Here is a 25,997-nt window from a genome sequence, read left to right on the forward strand (position 1 = left end):
CTTCCCCTGAGCACAGAGTCAGCAATATTGTAAATTACCAACCAATCATTGCAAGGAGGACGGACTGGAAAAATTGCTAAGTCGGTAGCACAGATAGTTTTGTTTGGGGTGCTTCACTTGTGGGAAACCACCAAGCGCCCAGGCTTGTGCAAACCTGAAATAAATAAGCAATGTCTCTCCTGAGTGTGTGATTATTGACTTATTGCACATTGGGCAACAAACCCGGTTTTCAGACAGCACAACTATAGAAATCTCCTCTCTCACCAGCCAAAAAGAGACGGGGAGACTGCATCTCTTCACCCCACCATCAGCCAGCTGAGGGTTTGATTTTGTTTTTTAATAGTCAGATGAAAACACAGGTAAAGTTACTGAAACTAGTAGTTCTTGCACAGTCATTTAGCCTTCAAGCCCCAGATGAATGAGGATTATCACCGGCTCTTTACCTATATTTTAAGTACACTGAGCTGAATAAACAAGGATGGAAAAATTCCAGTCCATCAAGCTGGCAACTGCTTTCTGCAGCTGATTCAGTTCCTCGGCTGTAACACTACAAATGGCTGAAGCATCCCAGGTTAAAACATGCACGCTCAGCATCAAAGGACTGCAGGGAGACAAGATCAGAAACCTGTAACGAGGAAAGACTGTTCCTAGCTTTGTGACTACATTTTGCCTAGGCCTGCAGCTCTAGCTTAAGGTCCTTTTGAACTACCAGCGCTAAAAGCATTACAAGTCACTGACAAAGATGGCAAACAACCCCCATACAACTTTTCCTTTTGCCTTTCTTTTGAACAAGACTCTAATAATTGCAGCTGGTTCGGGGATTTGAGCTAATATCAGCTCCTAACGGTCACCCGAAGGACATGGCTTCATCAGGTCACACACAGCAGCCAGCAGTCTCTACATGCTGCTGAGCAGCCTTGCTTACAGCAGGGAGAAAAGCCACACCCATGATCCAAGTCACGTCACTTCCAAAAACCGAAACTCTTTATTTTCTTTTACAAAAATAAGTATTGCAGTCATGTGATAACATTTATTGTGGTTGTTACCAGTTTACATAGTTCCAAGGAACTACACAGTGCTCCAGGTTAGCTTTAGTATAACAATGGCCACCTATTAATTTCTGAATTAGAAATTATATTCATCAGGATGTGCAAACAAAATTCCAAGTTAGAAGTTAATGCTGAAGTGGTGTAGTTTAAGCAACACGATACAGAAACTTTTTGTCATGAATAACTGTATACAAAACATAACAGTATTAAAATACATATCTTCATAAAAATAGTCACGACGCTTCGTATCTAAATAAGACATTTTTAGAAAGATGGTATGAAATACTTATTATACAAAAGCACTTTCTTGTAGCAGGATCACAAGGTCATGTGTCTTTAAAAATTCCATCCAAGCACTTAAAAGTAGATTTCTTTGATAACTGATCCACTTGTCACGTAAAAGCGTATGCTGTGCATACACCATAGCATTAAGTTTATTCTACTTGAAATCTAAGTATAACACTGCATGTAGAGCAGCTGAGTCCTAATATACCACTGAATCTTGCTCGAGAAGATAAACATCACAATTGTTTCTTAGTACAGAAAATTAGTTTTTTATGCACGTCTGCTATATGCATATACCAAAAATAACGTCCCTCTACAATCTTCCCTTGCCACAGTTTGACCTCTCCATAGGCTTTTGTCAGCTAAAGTCAGCATCCTCTCCTCCCCACCCCATTAGCTCCTCACTGACCCTACTGCTGTAAGTAAAAATTAAAACCTAAAAAATCAAAAATATATATTTATAAAAATTTCTGACAGAAGCTGACAGCGGTCTCCAGCTGAAACAGTCTGCATATCAGCTAACTACTGCAATCACTGATGTTAAACCTGTATTAGAACATCAGTCTATTCACTGTGATGAATACCATTTATACTAGTGAGCCACTTTAAATCCTGAATGTCAGCAGTTTAAAACCACAAATTGGTATACAGTTACTTGATATTCATTTAAGGCATGTGAGTAAAAGCACCCTAATTAACTAAGATCAAATGGAAGCAATTTCTCTTCAGGAAACATTTGTGAACTGCCTACTCTTCTTTAAAGATGCTAAATTAATATAGTCTTTGGAAAGAGGATCAGAAGGTGGAAGGAAGATATAGTTAAGAACCATTGTGATTATTTCAGCTGTCCCTGAAACAGTTTGATAAGCTGTTGATGGTTTAGCAGTAAAATACTCCAGTATAACATGTACTGACCAAGTCACACATTATGCCAGTCTGGTTTTTAAAAAAAGGAAAGCAATCAGATACTACATCAACAGGACAGTACAGGATCAATATTGCTTACCCCTGAGTTAACAGCATTGGGTATAGCAGCACCGATTAGAAAACATTCTGCAGTGCCAGCACTGCACTGTGGTCCTACACTGTGGAATTGCTTCACATGCCCACAGATTTTTCTTTAAGAGCACTTATTGCAAACATTATTAGACACAGGAATTCCTTTAGTTGCACTGGTACTTAAGTGAGAAAAACAGTGAGAATGTTACAGTGGACCATACCGGTAGAGAAGTCCATTTGTAGTGTTACTGTACTGTTTAGATCTTTGTCCCGAACTTCGTAAGCCACTGTCTTCTGTCATACTACATCCACCTGTTTCCTGCACACACACACACACACACACACACACACAGAAATCACGCTGTGCCAGTTTTGAGCAAGATGTCCTGCAGGTCATCTGGCAGTGCGAGTATGATATCACGGATGTGCGTCTGCAGCTTTTTCAGTGTATCAGTTTTCACAGGAAGATGTTCTCTGTCAGCCTGCAACTGCAAAAGGTACAACAGAGCATGACTTCTGCCAAAAATGCCAGCTTACCTCAAAACACACCCAAATGACATATTAGCAAATGCAGAAAATGAATTCCTCTTTTTTTAATAAAGTAAAATGTGACCCGCTGGTCTGGTCAGGTTTTCTCAATATTCACCTACCAGCATGAACCAATGCTCAGCTGGACTTTCAGCAATCACAGTAAAGTTTGGTTCTCTGCTTCTCTGAGCATCCAGCCTTGCTCCCACCCAAAGCAGTCACAGAGTTCCAAGGGGTTTTAACAAATCAAGATCTGTGCAATGCTAACACAACTGGCTGAGCTGAGAAACTGGCTAACTTCTCAGGTTGAAGTGTTTTGTGTTTTGCTTTAGAATAATCAAAATGACTGATTTATGGAACCTAGATCTCAAAAAACATTTTCATTAAGTACCTGTAAACTCAACTATTTAATACCTCTACCCTGTTTTTTAACCATTTTTAGCCATATTCAATTCACTTACCAGTTTATTCTTTAACTTCAAGACAAGATCGACTGTTTCTACTTCAGTATGCTTCTGACTCCAGAAAACCAAATTCTAACAAAAGTAAAAATTAAACACATAAACATGTATTTATTGTCTATTTGCTGTGGTACCCACTCAGTTCATACCTTAAAAGTTGTAACACGCTTTGAGCTGTGATATAGTTGTGAGAAATAAAACATCAAGGATGGAAATTGAATGAGATAACATTATAAATATGATGAAAAAAGTAAAATTGAAAATATTATTTCCAACCAAATAAATACTAGAGATGTTTTACACATGATCAATCATTATACAAAAGTAAACTTCATTTCATATTGCCCTTTTTTTTAATGTTAGTCCTAAGCTGTACTTGGTTAGTTAACTCATGTTTTGCCAGAACGTACTTGACAAAATTCTTGACATTTTTATGTTTAACCAAGGGATGCAGCAGGAATTGATAACCATAACCACCCATTTTTCTAACCTCATTACAGAGTGCTTCTAAATGAAGTGCCTCCAACTTCTGCGTCATTTCTTTTTGCCGGCTTCTAAACCAGCCATCAAAGTTTGGTGATTTCAAAAAATGCCTGAAAAAACACAGAAAAAAATTAAATTTTATATTTTAATTAAAATTCTGATAAGTTTCCTACATCTTCAACAGTACAGCAGTTACATTTGAGTCGAAGAAGGTATTAGAACCCTTCCTCTGTTTACTGTCTGAAGAACGTAGCATTCTGAAGTAGAGTCTAACAGTAGCTTCTGTTAATCCAGAAAAGGATTGAGGAAAAAAAATGTACAGAAAAGGTGTTTGAAAGGCAATAAACTTGAGGGATTTTGTCAGGAACAAAACAAGGTTGAGTTTTAAATATCTCCATTTTAGTGTTTGATGGGAAGTATGAAGTTAGAACCAGACCTTACCTCCACACACCCATGCCAAATAATACTTGCATACAGATACCCATAGAGTTAGCAGCATCTTGTGGTAACTATTAATGGGTTAGAGAACCCAATTTAAGCAAGTAAACTACAGTAACCATTTTCAATTTCTATTAAAGCATAGATTCAAAAAATCAGTCCTAGAAAGTCTTACTCAAACCAATACTGATAATAAGCTTGCTCAGGAAAAGAATACTGATATGACTGATGTGTCTTTTTTTGGTTTTGTTTTTAATGTTGATGAAGTAAATGACCTGTAAAGTCCTATCCAGTCTCCTTTTAAACCAGAGGTGAGCTGTGGTCCCGCTTTTTCCAGCGTCTTCATGAAATCATCTTGGCTAAAATGCCTCAGCTGTGGTGGACTCTATAAAAAAAAGAGAAAAGAGATCATTAGCATACAGTAACAGCCTTCTCTATCAATCTCCATCTCATTCCAACTGTATTTTCCATACCTTCCATGGTGATATACATTTTTGCAAAGGCATTAGGCTTGCCACGTAACGTTCCTAGAGAAAGAAAAAAGAAAGGTTGTTTGCATAACCAGTATTTAAGATACACAGTCCACGTGTATATTTACTTATCACTTGTGACCACAGAGTTTTCTAAGTACTGGTACAGGGTGGGGTCAATGCATATTTACCATATAAGAATATAAGGAGGAGCTTATCTAATTCCATTTATATTTCTCAGCTACAGAAGCTGACATTTGGTCAGTTCTATAACAACACGGGGAAAACACAAAGCAGGAAAGGAAGGAAACATACATACAGAATATATATACTGAACTCCAGCCACTAGCTAATGGCTTCCTTTCCTATTTTGGTAATCCACAAGTACCTTCATATCAGGGTGATTCCAAACAATAACCTCTTGTATCAAGTATTTGGAAGTGGGTCTTAAGAGTCCAGCTGCTGCACCAGCTGTTGGCTGCTCTGCAATAACAATGCTTGGCAAAGGCACTGGCAGCCAGTGTAGAGTCGAGCTTAAGCTCTGACTACAGGAGGCAGCTCCACCTCGCCAGATCACGCAAGCAGGTTGACACAACCTGTTATTCATCTTTAAAATCTGTAGGCAAACAGTCATATGTTTTGATCCATGAACATGATCAGTTTTGATAATATTATGAAAAGCCTGGTTCTATCTTTTGAGAAAACAGAGCTCCCCCAGTGCTTTTCTTGAGGCAAAGAATGTAGGGAGTGATCTCAACCTGAGAATCTAAGACTTGTAACAAATTAATTCATTTTCTTGGTTGAAGTACAAGTTTGAACACAACAGTGGAGATGCCAGGGAAAGGATTTAGGTTCACCCTACGTGCCCATCCTATCTCAAAAAGACATGAAAGACATAATAAGGAAAAACTCCTCTAATTGTTAACATCCAAGGGCAAACAGAAATTCAATCTGATCACGGCATGCTCTAAAACACTGAAAAGTTCAGGTGATCCACAAAGTGATTATAGAGCACTTGAAGGAAATAGCAGATATATAAAATCTAATGCTTGACATATCGCTTCCCAGTTTTAAACACTTGCCCAGAGAAGTGTCTTAACTTTGCACAGAAGTGTTTGGGACTTCATAACTCCAAATGCTAAGTGAGAGCATGTTAAAACACATCTATCATTATCCAATTTGGTTATAAAAGAGATGGCAGATTTCAATTTCAGTGCTAGTCAAAGCCCCCCAGACTGTTAGTCTGCATGGGTTCAACCTCAACTCAATATTTGTTTGTCAGCATAAAGCTATGCCATTAGCTTGTAGCCAGTAGAGCAAGATTTCCAATTACAGGGCTGGTAAGTTTTTACTATTACAGTAAACAAGAAATCCTGTATTTAAGTTTATTTCAGTTTATTTATTTCTCATTTCAGTGAAGAATTAAAAACAATGTAGTAAACATTTAGCATTCCAACAAACCCCATGTCCTGGTTAGAAATTAGGCAAAATTTGCCTCCTCAGTGTAGCTGTAGAGACTTGAACACGTGAGGAACACCACGTTTAAAGAGCAAAACAACACATACTTGCCATTTCCCAGAGCAAGATGCTGTAAACTAAATTCTTCTGATTGAGGGAAAAACTTTTTTTTTTTTTTTTAATGTGTGACACCCTGACAGACAGTGAGTAGATGCACCTCAGTCTTTAATACAAGTCAGCCTCTCCTCCTTTCTAAAAATTTAAACAGCGTCTTCTTGAGCCAACTGAACTTGCAGAGGTTGCTGGGAATCTGCTATGTGTTAGGAGAAAAACTACTTGTATTGCCCCCCCAGCCATCTTAAGAAATTCCTATAAGAATAGACAAAATCTAACAACTTACTAAAGGAATAATGAAACTTTCTGTCAATTCCAAAAAATACCGCCGAAGAATCGCACTCTGTGCTTCCGTAGGACGTTTCTGTTGTACACCCTTAAAAAGAAAATCCCAAAAAGTGTTATTACAGATATGTAAATGGCATTATTTTTTAAAAAATAGTATTTATTCCAGTAGTTGCGTGTACATTTGCCATAAGCTCACTTATTGCACCCCCTATGCTGAAACATGAAAAGAAAGCAACAAGGTCAACCCTTCAATTGCTGATTTTTAGTTATGAGTTTGGAAGCTCTGGATGTTGAACATGCATGAGATTTCTAGACCAAAGAGATGTGAGGGGGATGGCAGCAAGGTGAAGAAGTCAAAACAGATGGACTGATTTGTCACTTCAATTAAATAAATTATAAAGCTTCGAGTTTTACAGTTCATTTAGTTATGCAAACTGCTAACAAGAAGGCCTTTCTTCTACAATGAGAATATCTAAGTATCTATTCAGTTATGAATTGGAACAAAGGAATCAGAATGCAGCAGTTTCATTGTGATTATGTAGACAGAGCTCAGCTTTAAATGAGAACATGGTAGGGCAGCATGCAATACAGTTTCCATTAAGAGACTTACAGTATTACCTTTTGTAACTGTTTAACAATTTCTTCATCTTTGTTCAAGTATGGCTTATAAGAGGTATAAACACCTAAAGAAAAAAGGCAGCAGCATATAGCCAAAGGAAACTGTGCTTTTTTGAAACTAAGAATATCGGTGATTTAACTCTTAGGTAACTTTATTACCAGGTTTGGAGTCCAAAGTTTTTAAGTTCTTCAGTTTTTTCACTTTCACCTGCTTTGGAACATCACCTGCCAAAACATTCAAAGCCACCTGTTAACAATCCTGGAACCTCAGCAGCCAGAACTTCCCTTTTATCTAGCTGGATGTTTGACTTCGGAAAAAAATAATGGTATAAAATCCTACAGGAACTGCAGAGAGGGGTGAAAAGGAGGCGGGGGTGGGGTAGAAGGAAGATTGCAGAATCTAGATCCTAACCACAGAACAGCCAGGATTTTGTTTTCCTCCTCCCTTCTCTCCTTCTGAAATACGTATTCTGAAGCTTGGACAGGAATGATATATTTTGAAGTAAAGCAAAACCTTCCTTACTTATAGTGAATACAGTTCCTAATCCTAATTACTGTGGTAAATGCAATGTAGCTCATTTCTACAAATTTTATGATGCATGATCCTAACTGGATATTTATACCTCCTACTTGCTGCGCTGTTACTAACATGGTTAGTAATTAATATTGTCACCGTTTCAATATATTATACTGGATTTGGCAGTACAAGACATATAGTACTAGAGAGCCAAATTTCACTGAGCAGATTTATAACCATGAGCATTTGGTTAGTAATGAACTAAATTCATTAAACCAAATGACGTTTGTTTGTAAACAAGCACACAGATCTTGTCAGAGGGGATTGCAGAAGACGTTTATGCTTTACCTGGAAGTTTCATATCTCCAATCCTGATGATGTGGGGCCAATGCTGGAGAGTTTTTGCAAAAAAAGGATTTGTCACCCCTAGAATGACAGATGGTCTAGAAAAAACAATGACAATGTTTAGAATAGGACAGCAAGAATGTGCGTCTTAATGAACACAAAAGGTCAGCGCCAACTTGAAGTTATTTCGTTTTTGTATTGATTTTCAAAAGTTAAAATTTAAGTTACGGGTAAAAGTAAGCTTACCAAAGTTTTCAAGTTTTAGAAGATGGCTAAACAGATGCCTCAAAGCCTAAACAGCAATAGAAGTGCCACACAGAATCACAGAATTGTAGGGGTTGGAAGGGACCTCCAGAGATCATCAGTCCAACCCCCCATCCCTTCTACTGACTCTTGGCTCTATCCTGCCCACTTAAAATAAAGAGAACTGGGTATTTATTATCTGAGTTATTACTGTGGGTTTTGTTTGTTTTAAATGATCAGGAATCTGATCCTATATTAGAAAGGGTTTTTGCTATGCTTCAAGGTTTGATTATGACAAATCTTTGAGTAATTTAATATGCATGTCAATACAAGATTTTCAGTTGAGCTACTACTTAGATGACAACGAGGCAAAGAGACACTTGGTATTCTGCTTCCTTTCCAACACTTCAGTGTCCTTTATTAAAAAGCAATTATCAGGTGGAGAAGTACAAGAACACTAATAGCACTGCTCCCAAGCCTGCAACCTGTCAGGTTTTCCCATCTACTCTTTAAAATCTGGCTTTAAGGATGCATACAGAGAACAAGAAGCAGTAAGACCACAGGGCTGCCATTGCAGCATAGGGCTGAAGAATTCGGGATTTGTATTACAATTACATCATATCATGCTGTATTTTTCCATATAGTGGCTGCCATCCATTTTATAACCCCGTGCTAACTAAGGAGAGAGTACAGCTGCAACCTCTTTGGAACTACTGTAATAAAATAGGTTATTGTCACTTCTTCAGATTGGTCTTAAAAGTCTCAAACTTTGTTACGCCACGAACACTGCTCTTAATAAGTTTCCTGTTTCTTAGGGAAAAAGCCATGATGACAAGCAGGCATAAACTTCTGTGCTGTTCTACACCTATTTTTGACTTGCATTCCTCCCTCCACTTGCTAATTATAGCAATACGTATTTTTTAAACTCATTTGGCATTCAGAGACAGGACAGAAATGTGAACACACAGCTCTGCAGCTTAGTATCATGTCTGGGCTATGAAAATAGCAATTTTCATCTCTCAGCCCCATTACACCACAGAACAAGTGGTGTCAAATTGCATCAGTTTCTCTGAAGTCTTTTCTTGTTTATCACTGACTCAGCCCTCACCAGCAAATCACCTCTTCTGAAACTTACTGCTGTTCAAGCACCTCCATCTGGAAACATTTTATTTCAGATATTTACTACGTATTTCTTCCCCACTCATTTGAATTCAGTTTCATTATTTTTGATGTTTATACAATCCCACTTAACTCATCAGTACTATTCATTTAAATTCACTGGGATTTGCAAATATTGTTTGTAATTTCTCCATGTTATCACCCACGGTTTAACATGCGTGATACATTTAGATCCAAAACAATGATAAAGACCATTATCCACAAAAACATCTCAACACTTTATTCTGCTGTACTCGATTTGTGATGGCTAATCTTATGTTCTCATCACTGTCACAAGAAAAAACAATCAACATAAGAAACAAACTAATTCTCAAGAAGCACAACCATAGGGATGTTAAGTGTAGCCCAACTTCACACAGAATTAACACATCTCACGCCTATTTTGTGCATGGTCAAAAGCACCCTTCTTAGAGCCACTGCCTATTTCCAATCCTTTCATCTTTTTATTTTTCATAAGATAACCAGAGAAATTCCAGCTCTGTTTCACATACTAAGGTTCTTAACAACCTTTCTATTTTGCTACACATGTATTTATGCAATATAGCTGGCTAAAGTTTAGCTAATTCTTCTTGACATTATTTTTAGAAGTTAAATTACATTCTGCATAACTATCCCCATGGAATACAACTGTATGCACACTGCCTACGTTCAGATGTTTTTCCACTGCTGCATCTCTGGCAATGTTTTTTGTTTGGGCTTGGTTTTGTTGTTGTTGTTTTTAAATTGAGAGGAAAAATACAGTAAAAGCCAACCAATCAAAAAGCTAACACAACAACCACTGTCTGCTCACACATAAGGAACAAAAAATTGTTTAAAAAAAAGATCAGTAAATCAAACATAAATAGTCTATACCCACACCAAGCTGCATTTAAATAACATAAGATATACTGTCAAAATAAAAGTAGGACATAAAAAGATAAGTTACAAGGAGTCCTTAAAGGAGATGTGAGACTCACGCTCTTAAAAAAAAAAAAAGGTAATTTCTCAAGTATTTACAATGCTTTTCTGCCAAATTTAGTGAAGACAATTTATTTTTAGATGGACTGCCTCAACTAGCGACAGCACCGATAGCTAACTGCTGTATACTGTAAGATATCCTTAAAAATGAACAGTCTAAATGTAACTCGCCAAAAACAGACATTCAGAATAGTTTAAAGCAGATTTATGGTTACAAGCAGCTTTGAAAGACAACTTTCACAACAAAGTTTGGTTTACTTACGGAGCTTGTGTGCGGGTTGTATATTCTTTGAATTCACTGTCATGTATGGTAAAGTATGGCCTGAAATCACTGCAGTACTTTAAGGGTGAAATACAACTGCAGGGTAGAAAGATAGAAGCTTTTGTATCTATACAATGGAAAGTTTCATTAAAGAAAAATCAAATTTAAAATTCATAAGGCTTTGCTATATTCAGATATAGTCAAGTGGCACTCAGCTGCCACTGACAATGACTCACTTGGTCATCTGTTTGGCAGCTCCACTACATTTACCTCACAAGCGCCAACACGGTTTCTGAAGATTCTGCTGGTGACGGTGCCATGACAACAAGTGGTTCTCCTAGCAGTACGAGTTCCCAGAGCATCTGAATGTGAAAGAACACTGGACAGAAACACCTAAAATGAGATTGACGGATTTTAGTACATTTAACATAACCAGAAGGAATACACATTTGATTAATAACTGGGTAAAAACAAGGTTTCCATGAGAATTTGAATCAGCTGAAAAATATAAAATGACATAGCAAAAGGTAACGTTTAACAGACTTGCTTATTTATTTCAGTTTCAAACTGTCCATTGCCTGAATTCTTTTTTTAGGTAGCCTTACAGAAAAAGAGTATTAAAAATAATACTGATAAGCATTAGCTTGTGACCTATGTGCTATGTGTTATGGAACCCTCATTAATATTTAACTTGTGGAATTTCACAGTTAGGAATAAATTAGTTCAAATTCCTACCTGAAAAGATCTACTTCATGAACAGTTGGTAAGGTCATAGAGATCTGAGCATCTGCCTAAAAGACATCACAGTACTAGCTTTTTAGTCATGACAGCTATTAATTAAAACTTTCCCTTAAACGCTTACAGATAGTAGACAGTACATAGCCTATATACCACTACTGTACTTAATAATAACTACTGCAGTATGTAGTACATTAAGTCCACAAGTAACTTTTTATTATGCTAAAGGTAAGTTTCTTCTAACACCACCTCCCCACATAGGCATGCAGCTTTCATAGCTGAAGTGATACAACACACTGATGCTGTTTCAAACAAGAGTTGCACAGCATATGAAGACAGACAGATTTGTTTTACAGCCATCTTCCATGGAAAAAGATTTGAATGTGTTTTTCACCCTCCAAAAATAGTTGAGTACAGTTTTACCCATTAAAAAGATGTTTAAGTTGTTAATTCTGTTAGCCAACCATCCCTACCCAGAAGTGGACAACTATTGCCATCTCCTGACGTGCCTGGCGTAATTGGCTTTAAACACCTTTTACATGAAGGACCCAACACTAGATTCATCTTTTTGAAGTTTCAAAAACACTGAATTCCATTATCATCAAAATATATGGGGATTTGCTACCAAGCTTTTAGGAACAAGTAACAAAAAACAAAAAGGGCACAACAACAAAATCAGCAACTGTTTAGCTTTGTCAATAATCAGCTGTTTAGCTTTGTCTTACAGCTCTATACAACAGCAGTATCTGATATCTACCTGGTGCATATTCTGTACTACCGGGGTCGTTCCAGGCTTGTCACGATATGTTGGAATTCGCAGCTTTGAAAGAAAGAGAGAAAATAATTTCTTTTTCTTGTATTGAAACCAGGAGTGGCTTAAAATAATCACTTACAGACAAGCTGCAACATTTAAAGACAATGTTATACAGTACAATGTTTAACTTGCTCTACAGAAGGGGAGGAAGGTTCTACAGAGGGATTTGGATAGGCTGGACTGATAGGTGGAGACAAACTGTATTTGATTCAACAGGGCTAAGTGCAGTGTCCTTCACTTGGGTCACAACAACCCTGTACGGTGCTACAGCCTGAGGGAAGAGCGGCTGGAAAGCTCCCTGGCAGAAAAGGACCTGTGGGTGCTGGTCAACAGCCAGCTGAATATGAATCAGCAGCGTGCTCAGGTGGCCAAGCAGGCTGACAGCATCCTGGCTTGTATCAGAAATAGTGTGGCCAGCAGTATTGGGAAGTGATTGTCCCCCTGTACTCGACTCCTGGTGAGGCAGCACCACAAATACTGCGTTCAGTTTTGGGCCCCTCACTACAAGATACTGAGGCGTTGGAGTCTCTTCAAAAAAGGGCATCCAAGCTGGTAAAATGTCTAGAAAACAAGTCTTAGGAGAAGCAGCTGGGGGAACTGGGGTTACTTAGCCCAGAGAACAGGAGGCTCAGGGGAGACTTCATCAGTCTCTACAATTACTTCAGAGGAGACTGCAGTGAGGTGGGGGTGCTTCTCCCAAGCAGAAAAGTGGCTGGAGAAGAGGAAAGGGCCTTAAATTGCATCAGGTGAGGTTTAGGTTGGATAATATGAAAGATTTCCTCAGATGGGGTTGTGAAGCACTGGAACAGTCTGACCAAGAAAGTAGTTGAGTTACCATCCCCAAAATTAGTTAAAAGATTTGTAGGTGTGGCTCCTAGGAACATAATTTAATAGAAGACTTGGCAGCCCGGGGTTAATGGTTGGACTTGATGACCTTAGAGGTTTTTTCCAAACCAAACAAATCTATGTGTTTTTTTTTTCATTTTACTTGAAAATACTGAAAATTCAATTCTGGTCAAGTGATACTTAATATCTTATTTGGCAAATAAAATTCGCATCCCCTGCTAATCTCCTGCAAATACCAGAATATTAATATAGACACTGCAACTAGTAGTGATCTGGAAACATCTCTCTAACATCCACAAGAACTAAAAAAGATTACTCCCTAATCGAGGAACCTAATCAAGAGTGGAGTGTAAGTCTGTTCCTGTTCTCAAGTATGAGACACTGAAAACAAGGCAGAGTGCAGTGAGTACATACACAGTAAGTGGGATGGAAAACATTGTCAGAGAAAAGTAGTGCTGAAGTTCTTACCTTCATTACGACACCCATAATAGGCAAATGTAGTACTTCCCCTGGAACTGGTGGTGGCCAACGATCAACATCACTACAGACTTAAAGAAAAATAAAAAATAGACAAAGTACAATTTAGAACTAGTTTGTATGTGCAATAACTCATAGTACTGTAGTCATCTTAGTGCACACTGAAATTTTAGTCTAGTTCTAATACCTCACAACAGTGTTATTTACATTTTCTTCGCTCCATACTCTAAAGAGGTCTTACAGCACAGCTGACATTCTTCATGTATTATTTCATTAGATCTATGAAGGTTTTCATTTCAAGAAAACAGTGTTATCTTGTCTTCCATTTATAGCAACCTGGTTCACAATTCCTTGAAAGAGTGTTATGGAAACCCTTGAAAGTACATATTAAAAAACTGTGAACAACACACACACAAATAGCTACCATAGGAGGGAGAGATGCAAGTAGTTAGAGGGAATAAAAAAAAGTCTTTGGAGATGATAATAAAAAAGTTTGCCTAGCAAGCTTTCTAGCATTTTGTTGAATCTTAAGTATCATTACTAATTCTAGAAGTTACTTCGATCTAGAACTTACTTTGTTCGTAATACTGTCAAAAATCCCTGTTTATCTACAGGTGATTACAAACAATTCTTTTGTCAAGAACGGTTTCCATCAATTTCTGCTCAGTATAAGTACAAAGACAGGAATTTTGTATGGGGCAGGCTGAGGGACCATTTAGCAGCACTGCTCCATTGCTGCTCCTGTCTGGGCAAAACAAACACACTCCCTGCCAGCCCAAGAAGACAACATATGTACAGCTGCTTACGAATAATTGTCAGAATGCCTGAAAGGATTCAACTTGTGATGAGTACAACTTAAGGACTGATGTCAGCTGCCTGTACTGCTAGCCCCCAGTAAGGATCTTCCACCCTCCCAAAAGGATCCAGAGTCAGATTGATTCTGTTCAATTATTTAGACAGAAATCAAACCAGTTTGCTGAAGTTTCAGCCCTCTACCCCGCAGAAAGACAAATGCACAAACTCAAATGTGACAGAGTTTGCTATTTCTCCAAAACACTTATGAGATACTATAGGAGCATCTCTGGAACAACGTAACAGCAGCATTACCTGCTTCCAGGAAAGCTTCACTTTTCTCAAAATATTCCGGTGCTATTTGCTTAAGCACAGTGCGAAAGAGATGGATGTATGGTAGCTTGCTGATGAGGACCAGTGACTGGAATAAAGAATAACAGCACAAAAATATCACTTTAAATTAACCCCTTCTATCGCAGTTCTAATTGTCATCCTCAGAGAACATAAAATGTGACTTTTCCTCACACATACAAGCCAACCACACATGACCACAAGCAACTGCAAACAAAACATTATGTTTTGACATAATGTGTTCTTGTAACAGTGGAGCTGGAGCATACTCAAGCTCATGGGAAATCAGACCAGGTTACCACAAACCACCACAGCATTCAGCAAAAAGAGCAAGATAGTCGTTCCGCTTCCCTGATGTCACTGAAAAGTAATTATCTTCAAAATACATGTTTTCCTAGGAAAATCAAAATTACCTTCTGGAAATAGCCCCTTTTTAATGATTTATCTCGAACTTGTCTGAAATACACATAGCCATAGTAATAGGCTGGATCTTTCTGCAAAAGAACCAAAAGAATTCAATATATCACCTTGATGCTTTCTGTCTTTTCAAGGGATTCTATATGGTTATTTACCTGCAAACTCTGAAACTGATTAGATACAGTTAAGGAGGATTACTCTGTTCACTGACATGAAAATCTTTGTAAGTACTGCAAAGAGAAAGCACCACTGTGTGGAAATAGTTGTCATTTGTAACTTTGCTATTTTACTAAAATAAATAGATCTGAGGGTCAGACTCCCACTAGCATAATTAAAGGCCTCAGTATTTCAGTATTCCATAAGAAAACCCTGATAACTTTTTGGCCATTAACTCTTTCAATACTGCCTCCAACTTAAAAAAAAAAAAAAAAAAAGGAGGGCGGGGGGGGAAACAAAACAGAGAGAGACCTCTCAGCATTGCGGGTTTGTTTGTTTATGTTCTGTATCCTGTTTTTAAAAAGTTATAAAGTGTTTCAGATGTAAGAGATTCTACAATCTGATCTCCAGGCCTCCAGTCACTACAGAACAGCTCTGGTCACTGATTTGATTCATTGCAGTTCAAAATCCATGAAAACGTAAAGAATAGCTAGTGGAACTGATTATTAGTTAATTGTTATGATATCAACATACTACAAAAAAGCATCTGCTCAGCTTTCTCTCTCAGAACACCCAATTTTTATTTTTCCTGCATGAATTTCAGAATTAGCCTAGAAGTTAAAATTATTCAGAACAACTTTTATAGATATATAGAGAGAGATACTACTTTTATAGACGTATATATACACACACATGCACAAGTATTACTTTTATTCCTTTATTACCAACCTTTAAGTAAACTGGTAGATCTCTATCCAAGTGGTCCAGGAAACAACACAGAGAAGCTTTCCTTCCAGAAGACCGTCGAAATCTAAAACAGAACTGCGTGTCGCCAAGACAACCTACATGGGGGGGAGAGATCAACAACAACTGACAGCATTCAGCATTAGGACTTGACCACAGAAAAAGGGAAATGCACTCCAATTCTGCCCATTTATGTGTGTGTGTACATATATATATGTATACACAATTTTTTTTAAGTAAACAATTAGATGGTTCTGGCAACAATAAATAGCTTTCTTTAAACAAGAAGAAGAAACATAACTTGCCACAAGGTAGAGTTTGCTAGCTTTGAAGATTCAGATTGTTACGTCCCTGAACAGCTCTACTGACAGCTGTCCTACTGTTCTTATACATCCTATTGGTCTGGCTGTACAGTTCTGCTCATCTTGACCAAACTTCATTCCTCTCTTCAATGAAAGCACTTAACCACTGCTTCTTGTACACCAAGTTGGGGCAAGCTAATGCAGAAGTTGGACTGTAAGCTGTTCTCATGTAGGTCCCTGTGAAAGCCTAGGACTACATTAATAATTTTACTTACCACTCTTGTTGGAAAAATAAGTAAATAAAGCAGCCTTAGTTCCTAATGCACTATTTTGTACCTTCGGTACTTTCCAAAGGTTGGACAAATTTGTAACCATTATCAGTGACAGTCAGAAGAATACAATTCATTTTCAGTAACAGAAGCTTTTCCTCTGTTTACCCACACGTTATCAAGAAAAGAGAAAATTCCTTAATTTTAATGACATAAAGACAAAGGGGAAAACAGCTGAGGCTTTTTTTTTTTTTAATATCAGGTATACCAGAAAGTTCTTATATATTAAAAGTATACATCTGCACCATTCCATATCAGAGTTGTTATGCTGCAGAGGAATCAAAAGCAAAAAGTATGTGCAGTTATGGGGACAAATGTGTTACTACAGGTTTTGACTTTGATAAAGAAATAAATGTGAAAAGACGTGTCTGTACTTCTGCCATCTCTTTTTGCAGGTGGTCCAAGCCATCAGCCACATGCCTCTAATTCCTCTTTGGCAGCAGAACAGGAAAATTTAGATGAAAGAAGAATTCAGCAAGCAGGACCACACACAGCAAAAAAAGGAAAGAATAGAAAAGAAAAGGTAAATTATATATATATATTTTTCCTTCAGGACTGTTCTCTCCAAATGCTTTTGATTTTTAAAAGTGCATTTCACTATTAGCAGTTTAGGAAATGCACATTTAGATCTTTACAAGAAGGTCCCAAACCCTTCCATCTGTTTCCAAACGCTGTGCTTACACTTTTCTCCTCAATGACAAAAACATTATTTTGTTTAAAAGAGATACATGTACTTGCAAAGTACCTTAGAACTTCTGCATGCATGTCACCAGGAAGGCCTTACATACATTCCTGATATTTCACCCATAGTAAATAAAGAATTCTCAGGCCTTACTGCAATACAAACAACCATAGTTTTATGTTTAACTGTAACTTTTCTGTTTGTAATATTAAGGTTTCCACAGGAAGGATTTAATCCCAAACCATGGATATATGCTGTTGCAATCTTGTTGAACACAGCTTAGTCCAACAGCAGATGACTACAGAACAAAAAAAGCACTTACCTGAGTTGGAATCTGGAAAAGACAAGTAGCAAATATTGGTTTTCTAAAGAGTAGGGAAAAGAAAGAGGGTAGTTACATCTCCTGATATTTCTAAATTAAAACCAAATGCTATATTTACACAGCAACAATTATTTACCTCTTTATCTGTGAGCTTTGAATGTGGAGGATATATTACCTACAGGAAAAAAAAAGATAGTATTTCATTTAAAAATATACCAAGTATAAGTAGAAAGCTTATCTTACGTGTTTCTACAATACAACCCTCAAATACTTGTCAGCTTTAGGCTACTATCTATGATAAGTTATTAACGCTATCCATCTGTTCTTACTCACGTGCTTTTTAAGCTAATGATCTTTGAGAGTAAAGATTAAAGAACACCTCTACAGGGTGCTCTGGGTGCCAGCTGGAGATTATAAAGGTACACTCAAAAATTCAGGCTATATGACATTTGGTACAGCTGGTCTTAAGGAATTGCAGTTTGTATTTAACTTGTCAGAAGATGCAGCCAACGACACTATAGAAAGCCAATGTGTTACTGTCTGGAACCTGTTGCACTGGGTAGTTAGACTGGGATAACCAAAATTCAATGACAGAACACCCACTGTACTGATATGAAGTGGTGAAGGATGAACAATGGCCACAAATGAGAGCCAGGAGTGTGAAAGCACAAGAATTGCACCCACAACGCCACTTACACTGATAAAAAAAGGTTATTTAGCGTTGTCTACAATGCATAAATAAAAAACAATGCGACAACTGAAGGCACAACAGTAACTATACCAATAAGTAAGAAAAGAGCACAGAATGAAGCAGAACCTCATAGCATTCAGCAATGCCAAGGAGATGTTGCAATCAACTTAAGTAATGCACTCCATCAGAAGTCCCTCAGCAGCTGAACGATGCTGCAGCCACCTGCACCCAGTCAGAGCATTAAGCCTACAGTTAGGCTACGATTAACGGGGCTGCTACCAGATTGGAACTCACACCCCTGCTGCTCACCAGCTATTGCAACTCGGCAGAAGTCAAAGATGAAACCAAAGGAAGTAAAACCAGCAGCAAACACAAACATCCATCACATCTCAGCCTTCTGAGCTGCATGGGTGGCCACCTCAGAGTGATGAAGTGATAATGAAAGCAAGCAGAGCCCAGGTGAAGGTGTTTTGTTTCGTTTTAATTACAATGCTTTGAATGACCTTAAAGAAATCCAAACAGAAAAGAGCCAGAACACCACTTCTGTGAGCTGCTGCTAGGCCAGAAGGTGCAGAAAATGAATCTGCCTATCCAAAGCACAAAAGAAAATGCAGGGAAAAAAAAAAAAGAGCAAGTTAGACACGAAGAAGCAGAATGATGGGAGACCATCAATCACTCCCTGCTTCCAAATGCTTCCCTTCGTAGTCAGTGCTCTTCACACACTGTCTTTCCTGCCTGCACTGCTCAGCTAACGTGCTGGGCAGGAAAGAAAAGGAACAGCCTGAAAGGCAGTGCCACAGCAGAGCTTGTGCCAGAAATTCCAACTTCCCCACCGATGTAATGCATGTTGTTGGAAGTGAAAGGAAAGTAACCAGAAAACTGTGATTAACTGCAGGAAATGTTACAGCTCCGTGGGAATCCTCCCCCACAATGCAACTGTGGGGAAAAGGCCCTACAGCTGCAGGTTTTGGCAAAGCACTGTTTCTGTCTGAGCAGATTCCAGAGAAGAAATGAAATCTCTTCTTTTGTGCAGTTTGAAACTACGCCGCATTTGCTTTGCATTCATGCACCTCTTAATATGCAGTCATGTTAAGTAACCTCATTCTTAAGACTCCAACTGAAAGACAAACAACTCAGGCCACAGTTCCACATGCATTTCAAGTTTCATTTCATGGGTGCATCCGGCTACCATTACCAGGACTGCTACCAGAGCTGCCTGCTGACCACACAGGGCCCTGTGTGTCCCTCACCCACACACAGCACCTCTGCCTCAGCCCTGGGTTACACAGCAACATCACCCTCCTTGCTGCCAGCATTAGGTGGGAACAGCGCAGATGCTGCCATAGGACGCTGGTTTAGTATTTGCATTTCCCCTGCAGCCAACGACACGCATCAGCTCTGCTTTAAGGATTTTAACAGCAGCACTAAGCCAGCCAGCGTGCACCCCCGCTAAAGCGCTGTCCCAGCCACAACGGAACACAGCGAGGAAGCTTTTCCCTACGCCGCAGCTGGCTGCCGCACGGGCACACGATGAACGGACGTGAAACCACCGAACGGAGCCATTTCTGCAGTTTATTTCCCATCCCCATCTGCTGCGGAGCGGCAAAGCGCGGCGGCTCGGAGCTGTCAGACCGCGCGGATTTCGCAGCACCGCAGTTCCCTCCCGGGCACGGCCGCGCTTCCCCCGCAGCCGTGCAACACCGCCCCAGAGGAAGTGCCCGATTCCGGCGGGGCGAAGGGCCGCGCCGCAGAGCCGGGCGTTCCGGGGGGGGTTGGAGGAGAGGCGAGGCGGCCCGCGCCCGAGCCACGGCGCCCGCGGGCCCTCACGTACCTCCACGGCCTGGCCCAGCTCCAGGTCGAAGCCCACCACGCACACGCAGTGCAGCCAGGCCGAGAAGCGGTCCCAGGGCAGCAGCGGCAGGCCCCGCTCCGGCTCCTCCGTCGCATCCTCCCCGGCCTCCGCGGCGCCGCCCGCGCCCCGCTCCCACAGCGCCATGCCGCTCCCCCGCCCCGCGGCACCGCTGCCGCCGCCTCGGCCCGGCCCCGCCGCCGGGAACCACGTGACCGCGCGCCGCCTCCGCCGGGAGAGACCACGCGGGCGCCGGAGGGGAGGGGGCGAGCGGCGCCGAGAGCCGAACCACTGCCGGGGGTGCGCGGAACCCCGGACGGGCGTCGGGCTGCAGCCCGCCTCCAGCGCGAGGGAGCAGGGCATCACCGAGCGACCGGCCGGCAGCGCGGGGACCGCAGCGCATCCTGCACAGCGCCGAGCAGCACACCGGAGCAGGCAGCAACCACCAAACCTCTCCTAACCCGTAACCCTTTGCTTTCCGCACCGGACCTGGGGCTGACTGCTACCTGCAAAGCTCGCACTGCAGCAGAAGCGGCCCGGCGGCCACCCGCCACTTCTCCCAGCCGGGAGCTGCAGATATTACCGCCCAGCTAACACGGCTGTACGTCCTTAACGGGAAACGCAGGAGCATTTGAATGCACTTCTTCCTTAAGGCTCATTAGCAACATTTGGTTAACTATCAAAATAAAACCGTAAGCAACTAAAGGATGCTTTCATCTTTATCGCAATTTCCTAGACAAAGAGGAACGAACGTAACTCGGGCAAAATCACATTATCATTGTAATAGTTTAAGATACAGCAGCCTTCCGTTATCATAAGCCATTAGCGGCAAAGCGAACTGCAGATAGCAGTAAGATACGGCAGCGTCAGCGGCTGTGCAGGAAGGCTCTGCAGCTGCTTCAGCCCTTGCTCCTTCATGCCACTTCCAACCCACCAGCTGTTACTGTCTGCCCACCCCCAGGTTCTGTAAAAGTGCAGAATTACACAAGACCAAGGCTTGGCTTCATCAGGTCAAACTCACAGCGGTGATTGTACTGCAGTACTTAATGTGCTGGTTGCACATAAGAGCTGCAACACGGCCTGGCTAAGAGCTCTTGTCACTCAGTTTAAGAAAAGATACGATGTCATGGCTTCTTACACACCTTCCCTGGCTTATACTCTTGCTCTCATTGCATATTCCCCTCTATTTTCACGTTTTCACATTAAAAAAAAAAGTGTTCCCTTAGATGTATGTAACGGTATATACATAAACTGAGGAGAACAAAGCATCTCACTGACTGATATTCCCTGCTCATTCTGTTCAGCATCAGTCAGTAACGTAACGGCACTGAGAGCCGACCAGGAATAACCTTTTGGCAGGAAAAGGTTTTGAGAACAGTGATGACCTTTGAGGAAGAAGCATTCTCACCCACCTGAGACTCCCCGGTCCCCACATACACCATCAGCTCACACTGATTTCTGCCTACACGCTTCAAATCCCTTTTTGTGTTGGTAAAACGTGGTTATCTTTCTTGGTTGAGAATGCACGTCAGTTGTCCAAGAGTTAAAACATTCCTGCATGCATCGTAAGTATTGTCACGTTCGGAACAACTGGGGCTGTTTCCTCCATCAGGACACTTATGCTGGTGCAGGACAAGCTTCAGAGCTGGAAATCTGTCAACAGAGAATGCCCTGCTATAAGCTGCACTTAAACCCGTACAGCTCTGTGTATTGGTTTGCTTACAAAGCTCTTTGAACCCTGTCTTAGTTATGCAGAAAGAGAGTAATCTGTTCGTTCTGCAGGGTTTGGACAAGATTATCTTCTAGAAAAAGCATCCTCTGTCACAACAGCTCCTTGAATAAAGCAGAGTATAGACCTAAGCAGGACAGGTTGGTTCTAAAAGTCCAAAGCCATTCAGCATTTGAGTCTATCTTGCTTTCTCCCACCCTCTTTCAACTATGACCGCTGTCTCTACTGTTCTATCCCACCTTCCATTAAGACCTCTCCATCAGGTAGCAGCACACATTGTGCTGGCTGCCCAATTCCCATCAGCTTCAGCAGGGAGAGACTGAGCAGACTGTGCCCTTCCACTGAATAGCACCAAAGAACTGCATAAACATCTCCTGATCATCTCACCTGCCCCCCTGCCCTCAGATTGTGATTTAAAACTGGAAAACAAGGCCTAATAAAATGCACTTACATACATATACAGTAATATTACATACATATACAGTAATAGCATGTTTGTTTTTAACATTTTTTTTCTTATTTTTCAAACAAACTACGTTATCAATAGCATTATACACTATATCTATAAGATATACTTTCAAACAGCAGTTGCAGAGGCTGAAGTCCTAATAAGGTTTAAGGAGGAGCCCTGTAAACTTATACAAGCTACTGTGTGACCACTGCAGCTGGAAGCAAAGGGGCTCAGCAGTCAGGTTCTCCTCACTCACACATCAGTGTGTCCATACAGAATCTTTTACAGAAGCGGTTCACATACAGCGCTTCAAACACTGAGCAGCAAAGTTCAAAGCCAAAACTAAAGGGGAAGTCAGCTCTTAGATGTATTACAGACTTTGTGTTTTCTAAGGTTTTTACTTATCTAGGATACTTTGGCTCTTTTTAACATAATCATGAAACTAGCACATAAGCTATTAGGCAATACCCGTTGTTATTTTCCAGTAATGATCGTTATTGTGAGGACACAGTCTTGCTCCATTTACTTCTCATGCAGTAAAAGCAAGGACAGAAATGCACTGCTAGAGAAAGCATTTGTAGAATGCATACACACACATTCAGCAGCTCCTACAAACAACATGTAGCTGAAAATCCAAATAGGATTACTGCTGTACTGATGTGCCCTGAAATGATACCATTTAGTGCTGTGGCTGTCCAGAGATACACGCTATCACACATGCACAGAATATTGTACACTTTATCGAGGACCACAAGCAGTATATTTTAACAAATTGTAGAGAGAATCACTACAGTGTCACAGCAGTATCACCATTCCTTGTTTAACTTATTTTGCGAGACCACTTGTCCCACTCAAAATAATACATTTTCAGTCACTGCATCTAAAAAGCAACTACAGGTCAGCAAACTGAGTGCGTGAGCCAGCTAGTCTGCAGCCCAGCCCTCTAGCGGACAAGAAGAGATTGCTATGAACCTAAACATCATTATCTGTTATCACCCAAACTGACCCCTTCAGAACAATCTGAAACAACTTGTCACTTTTTTACAGTTCAGCTTAATTTTGCTGCCCCTGAGGAGAGCTTGCTTTGCAAAAGATGTAACATCGGGATGTAGACAAAAGCTCCAACTTCGTTTATGTTCCCATTTTGCTCCACATGACAGTGGATGCCTTTATAGACAGTCATATTTTAAAGTTTGGCACGGCTGCAGATAGTGCAATTACCCAAACAATTTGCTGTGCTCCTGGAAATCAATAAAAAACCAATCCAGCAAACTGCTGATGTTCCAGGGATGAGAATTCAACAGAAAGCTGCACACCTCCAACTTTCTTTTTCTACTGTGTTTTCATTTTCAATTTCTATCTTACTTTTCATACTGCAAACGGAACTTCTTTCACACAGCACACCTCATTCATTCCAAACCTAACAACTTTTCTCGACTTGAGATCTCCCACCAAGCAACTGTTTTGCAACACCACCTCAATGAGAACCTTGAGCTAACCTAACACTTTGGTAGCCCTCTAGATCACCATTACACAGTATTCAGAAATATGAATTGTTGTCCATAATGATGCTCACTGCTTTTCTCCTCTAGGCAGCCACGGTTAATTCAGAATTCTCAGCAAGCACCCTTCATCAGAAGACCTTATTTTTCAGTAAGTCATCAGAACTAAAGGATTTTTCCTGCAGACTGATACACTCCATTCAAAATCCATTTGTTTGGCAGGTATGTACATAAGTTCTAACTCACATTTCTGAAACAAACACCCGTTCTTTAGGGGACAACTGCAACAGCCAACTCCCTTCTACTTCCCATATCCAAGATGGCTATAGAGCAGGCTGTTCTGCCCTCAGTTATGATGGCTATCATTAAATTTCATGGACTTCTTGCCCGAAAGAAGGATGGCCAATTGAGCGGCATCTTCCTGCCCTTACCTAACATGGCAGCCACAGCTACTGTCCCTTTGCATTCTGTGGTAAACAGTGGTTTGCAGAAGAGAAGCACATGCTTACAGGTCCTCCTTACTCCTGCAGAGTGCAGTGCATGAGCACTTTGTACCTAACTGTTTTCATCCACCTGTTGCCTCCCACAGTTCAAAGACGGACACTTCCTGATAAGCATCAAAGGCTTCATAAAACACCCAAGTGATAGTTTGTATTTTCAATACAGAATGAAACCACTGTTGTATTACAAGTTTACGTATGAGCCTGCATCTAACTTCTGAACTCATTAGACAATTTGAGTTGGCAGTACAAAAGTTTGAAAGAGATCTATATCCATCCAACTTCTCTGAGAGCTGGCATTCATGCAGAGGAGGGCTCAGGTTAGGCCCCCTGATGAAAATAGGCAGAACTCAGCTGTTCACTGAGGCACTTGGCAGCACCAAAGGCATTGAGCAGTTGGCATGTGCCACTCCTTGCCCCTTGGAGTTGTCATAATGGGATCTCTCTGAGGGACAGAAGTGGTTCAGGACACTGTAATATATATGACAGGGGCTTAGAGTTTAAAGGACACGTAAACCTAGGATATTCTTTTATTCAGCTGGTCACAAAAGACCTTAAGATATTGTACAGCCAATAAAGTATGGAATATGCTTGACTCTCAATAATCAGATCTGTAAAAACAGAAATACTTAGAGAGAACATTAGCTAAATGCTCCCCCCAGTAATGAATGGAATCAAAAAAGAGGAGGAAAAAATGAAATGACCCTGAGATCTTACTGTACCCATTCCTTCTTATGCACTTTGCTGCCTTACCTCGAGCGCTGCTCGTTTCTCCCATACTGCTGGCTACACTGCCTGGCCCGGCGCCACTTCTCTGCTCCAGGGCTGCCCGGCCTTCCTGGCTTCACAGAACGCCTCTCCCTAATCCCAGCACCTTGTCACGGGGTAATTATAGCGCTGGCGCAGCTCCACCATCTCTCTCGTATCAAACAATCTCCGCTCGCTTGCTTTATACGGACTGACTTATGAACGAATTGGGACTGGAGAGACCTGTTCCGCGCTCGCTGCTGCGTGACCTTGAGAGCGACAGCCGCCGCTCGAGCCGCTGAGCAGAGGGAAAGCGGGACGCGCGGGGCCTTTCGGCTGCCGGGATCTGCCGGCAGCGCTGCACGCAGGGCAGGGGGCCCCGCACGGCCTCCCGCCCGAGGACGGCCTGAGAGATGGCGCCCTCTCACCTCACAGACCCGCCCCCACCTGCTAGCGGCCATAGCCGCGCCCTTTCGGAGCCGCCCCTCCCTCTCCTCCCGCTTCACAGGAGCCCGCCGGAACCCTCACCCCGCCGCCCGCCCTCAGAGCCCTGCGCGCCGCACCCGGAAGAGGGCGGGCGCTCATCCTCTGCCGCAGCTTCACGGAGCGCAGTGCGCAGGCGCGGACCCGCTTCCCGCGCCTGCGCAGTCGTCCACTCCGAGGCCGGTCGCCGCGCCTTCCCTATGGTCGGGGCCCCGCTGAGGACGGCTCCGCCCTCCGACCCCCGCCCCTTCCCCGGCAGCGCCGCGGCTGTTACACCGGGTAGGTTTCCAGTCACTATGGCGGCCGCTGCGCTGAAGGTAAAGGAGGGAGCGGGGCTCAGCCGCGCCCCGCGGCTCCCTCGGGGCCGGGCGCCGCTGGGCC

General features: G+C 41.3%; 2 protein-coding genes and 1 long non-coding RNA gene across 25 annotated transcripts in view; 2 read left to right on the top strand and 1 right to left on the bottom strand.

Annotated features, from left to right (window-relative positions):
- Positions 1 to 957: 957 nt before the first annotated feature.
- DENND6A (DENN domain containing 6A) lies at positions 958 to 25,604 on the bottom strand. Of its 3 annotated transcripts, XM_025154466.3 has the most exons (21): positions 25,140 to 25,604; positions 21,617 to 21,857; positions 17,801 to 17,839; positions 17,665 to 17,707; positions 16,015 to 16,127; positions 15,126 to 15,206; positions 14,677 to 14,782; positions 13,561 to 13,640; positions 12,190 to 12,252; positions 11,430 to 11,485; positions 10,965 to 11,087; positions 10,695 to 10,790; positions 8,057 to 8,151; positions 7,351 to 7,416; positions 7,192 to 7,256; positions 6,572 to 6,661; positions 4,717 to 4,770; positions 4,519 to 4,628; positions 3,813 to 3,915; positions 3,323 to 3,397; positions 963 to 2,821 (listed from the first exon to the last, which is right to left on the bottom strand). In XM_025154466.3, the coding sequence occupies exons 2-21, from the start codon at positions 21,644 to 21,646 to the stop codon at positions 2,690 to 2,692; spliced, it is 1,620 nt and encodes a 539-aa protein (XP_025010234.1). In that variant the 5' UTR covers positions 21,647 to 21,857; positions 25,140 to 25,604; the 3' UTR covers positions 963 to 2,689. The 3 variants fall into 3 exon arrangements, with proteins under 3 accessions (NP_001012799.2, XP_025010234.1, XP_025010232.3); NM_001012781.2 differs by lacking the exons at positions 21,617 to 21,857; positions 25,140 to 25,604 and adding an exon at positions 20,187 to 20,384 and having other exon boundaries at positions 958 to 2,821; XM_025154464.3 differs by lacking the exons at positions 15,126 to 15,206; positions 21,617 to 21,857; positions 25,140 to 25,604 and adding an exon at positions 20,187 to 20,384.
- Positions 16,062 to 20,190, top strand: LOC121106678. Its single transcript, XR_005839472.1, has 3 exons — positions 16,062 to 16,340; positions 17,056 to 17,183; positions 17,556 to 20,190. It is a non-coding gene; the product is annotated as an uncharacterized LOC121106678 (long non-coding RNA).
- A 255-nt stretch (positions 25,605 to 25,859) lies between the features above and the next one.
- Positions 25,860 to 25,997, top strand: part of SLMAP (sarcolemma associated protein) — a 77,289-nt gene continuing 77,151 nt past the window's right edge. For 20 of the 21 annotated variants that reach the window (XM_015293017.4, XM_015293021.4, XM_040646139.2 and 17 more), the window contains exon 1: positions 25,860 to 25,933. The gene's annotated coding sequence lies outside the window, so the exon portion shown is untranslated. The remainder of the gene's footprint in view (positions 25,934 to 25,997) is intronic. The other variant, XM_025154448.3, reaches the window with a different exon arrangement.

Source organism: Gallus gallus, chromosome 12 (assembly GCF_016699485.2).
Source record: "Gallus gallus isolate bGalGal1 chromosome 12, bGalGal1.mat.broiler.GRCg7b, whole genome shotgun sequence".
NCBI classification, from domain to species: Eukaryota; Metazoa; Chordata; class Aves; order Galliformes; family Phasianidae; genus Gallus; species Gallus gallus.

Coding starts and splice junctions, on each gene's coding strand:
- DENND6A (NM_001012781.2), bottom strand. CDS start 20,351: ATGGCGCTGTGGGAGCGGGGCGCGGGCGGCGCCGCGGAGGCCGGGGAG. Junction 14,783..15,125: donor AAAGGGGCTATTTCCAGAAG/GTAATTTTGATT, acceptor TCTTTATTCCAG/TCACTGGTCCTCATCAGCAA. Junction 11,088..11,429: donor CATGAAGTAGATCTTTTCAG/GTAGGAATTTGA, acceptor ATCTCATTTTAG/GTGTTTCTGTCCAGTGTTCT.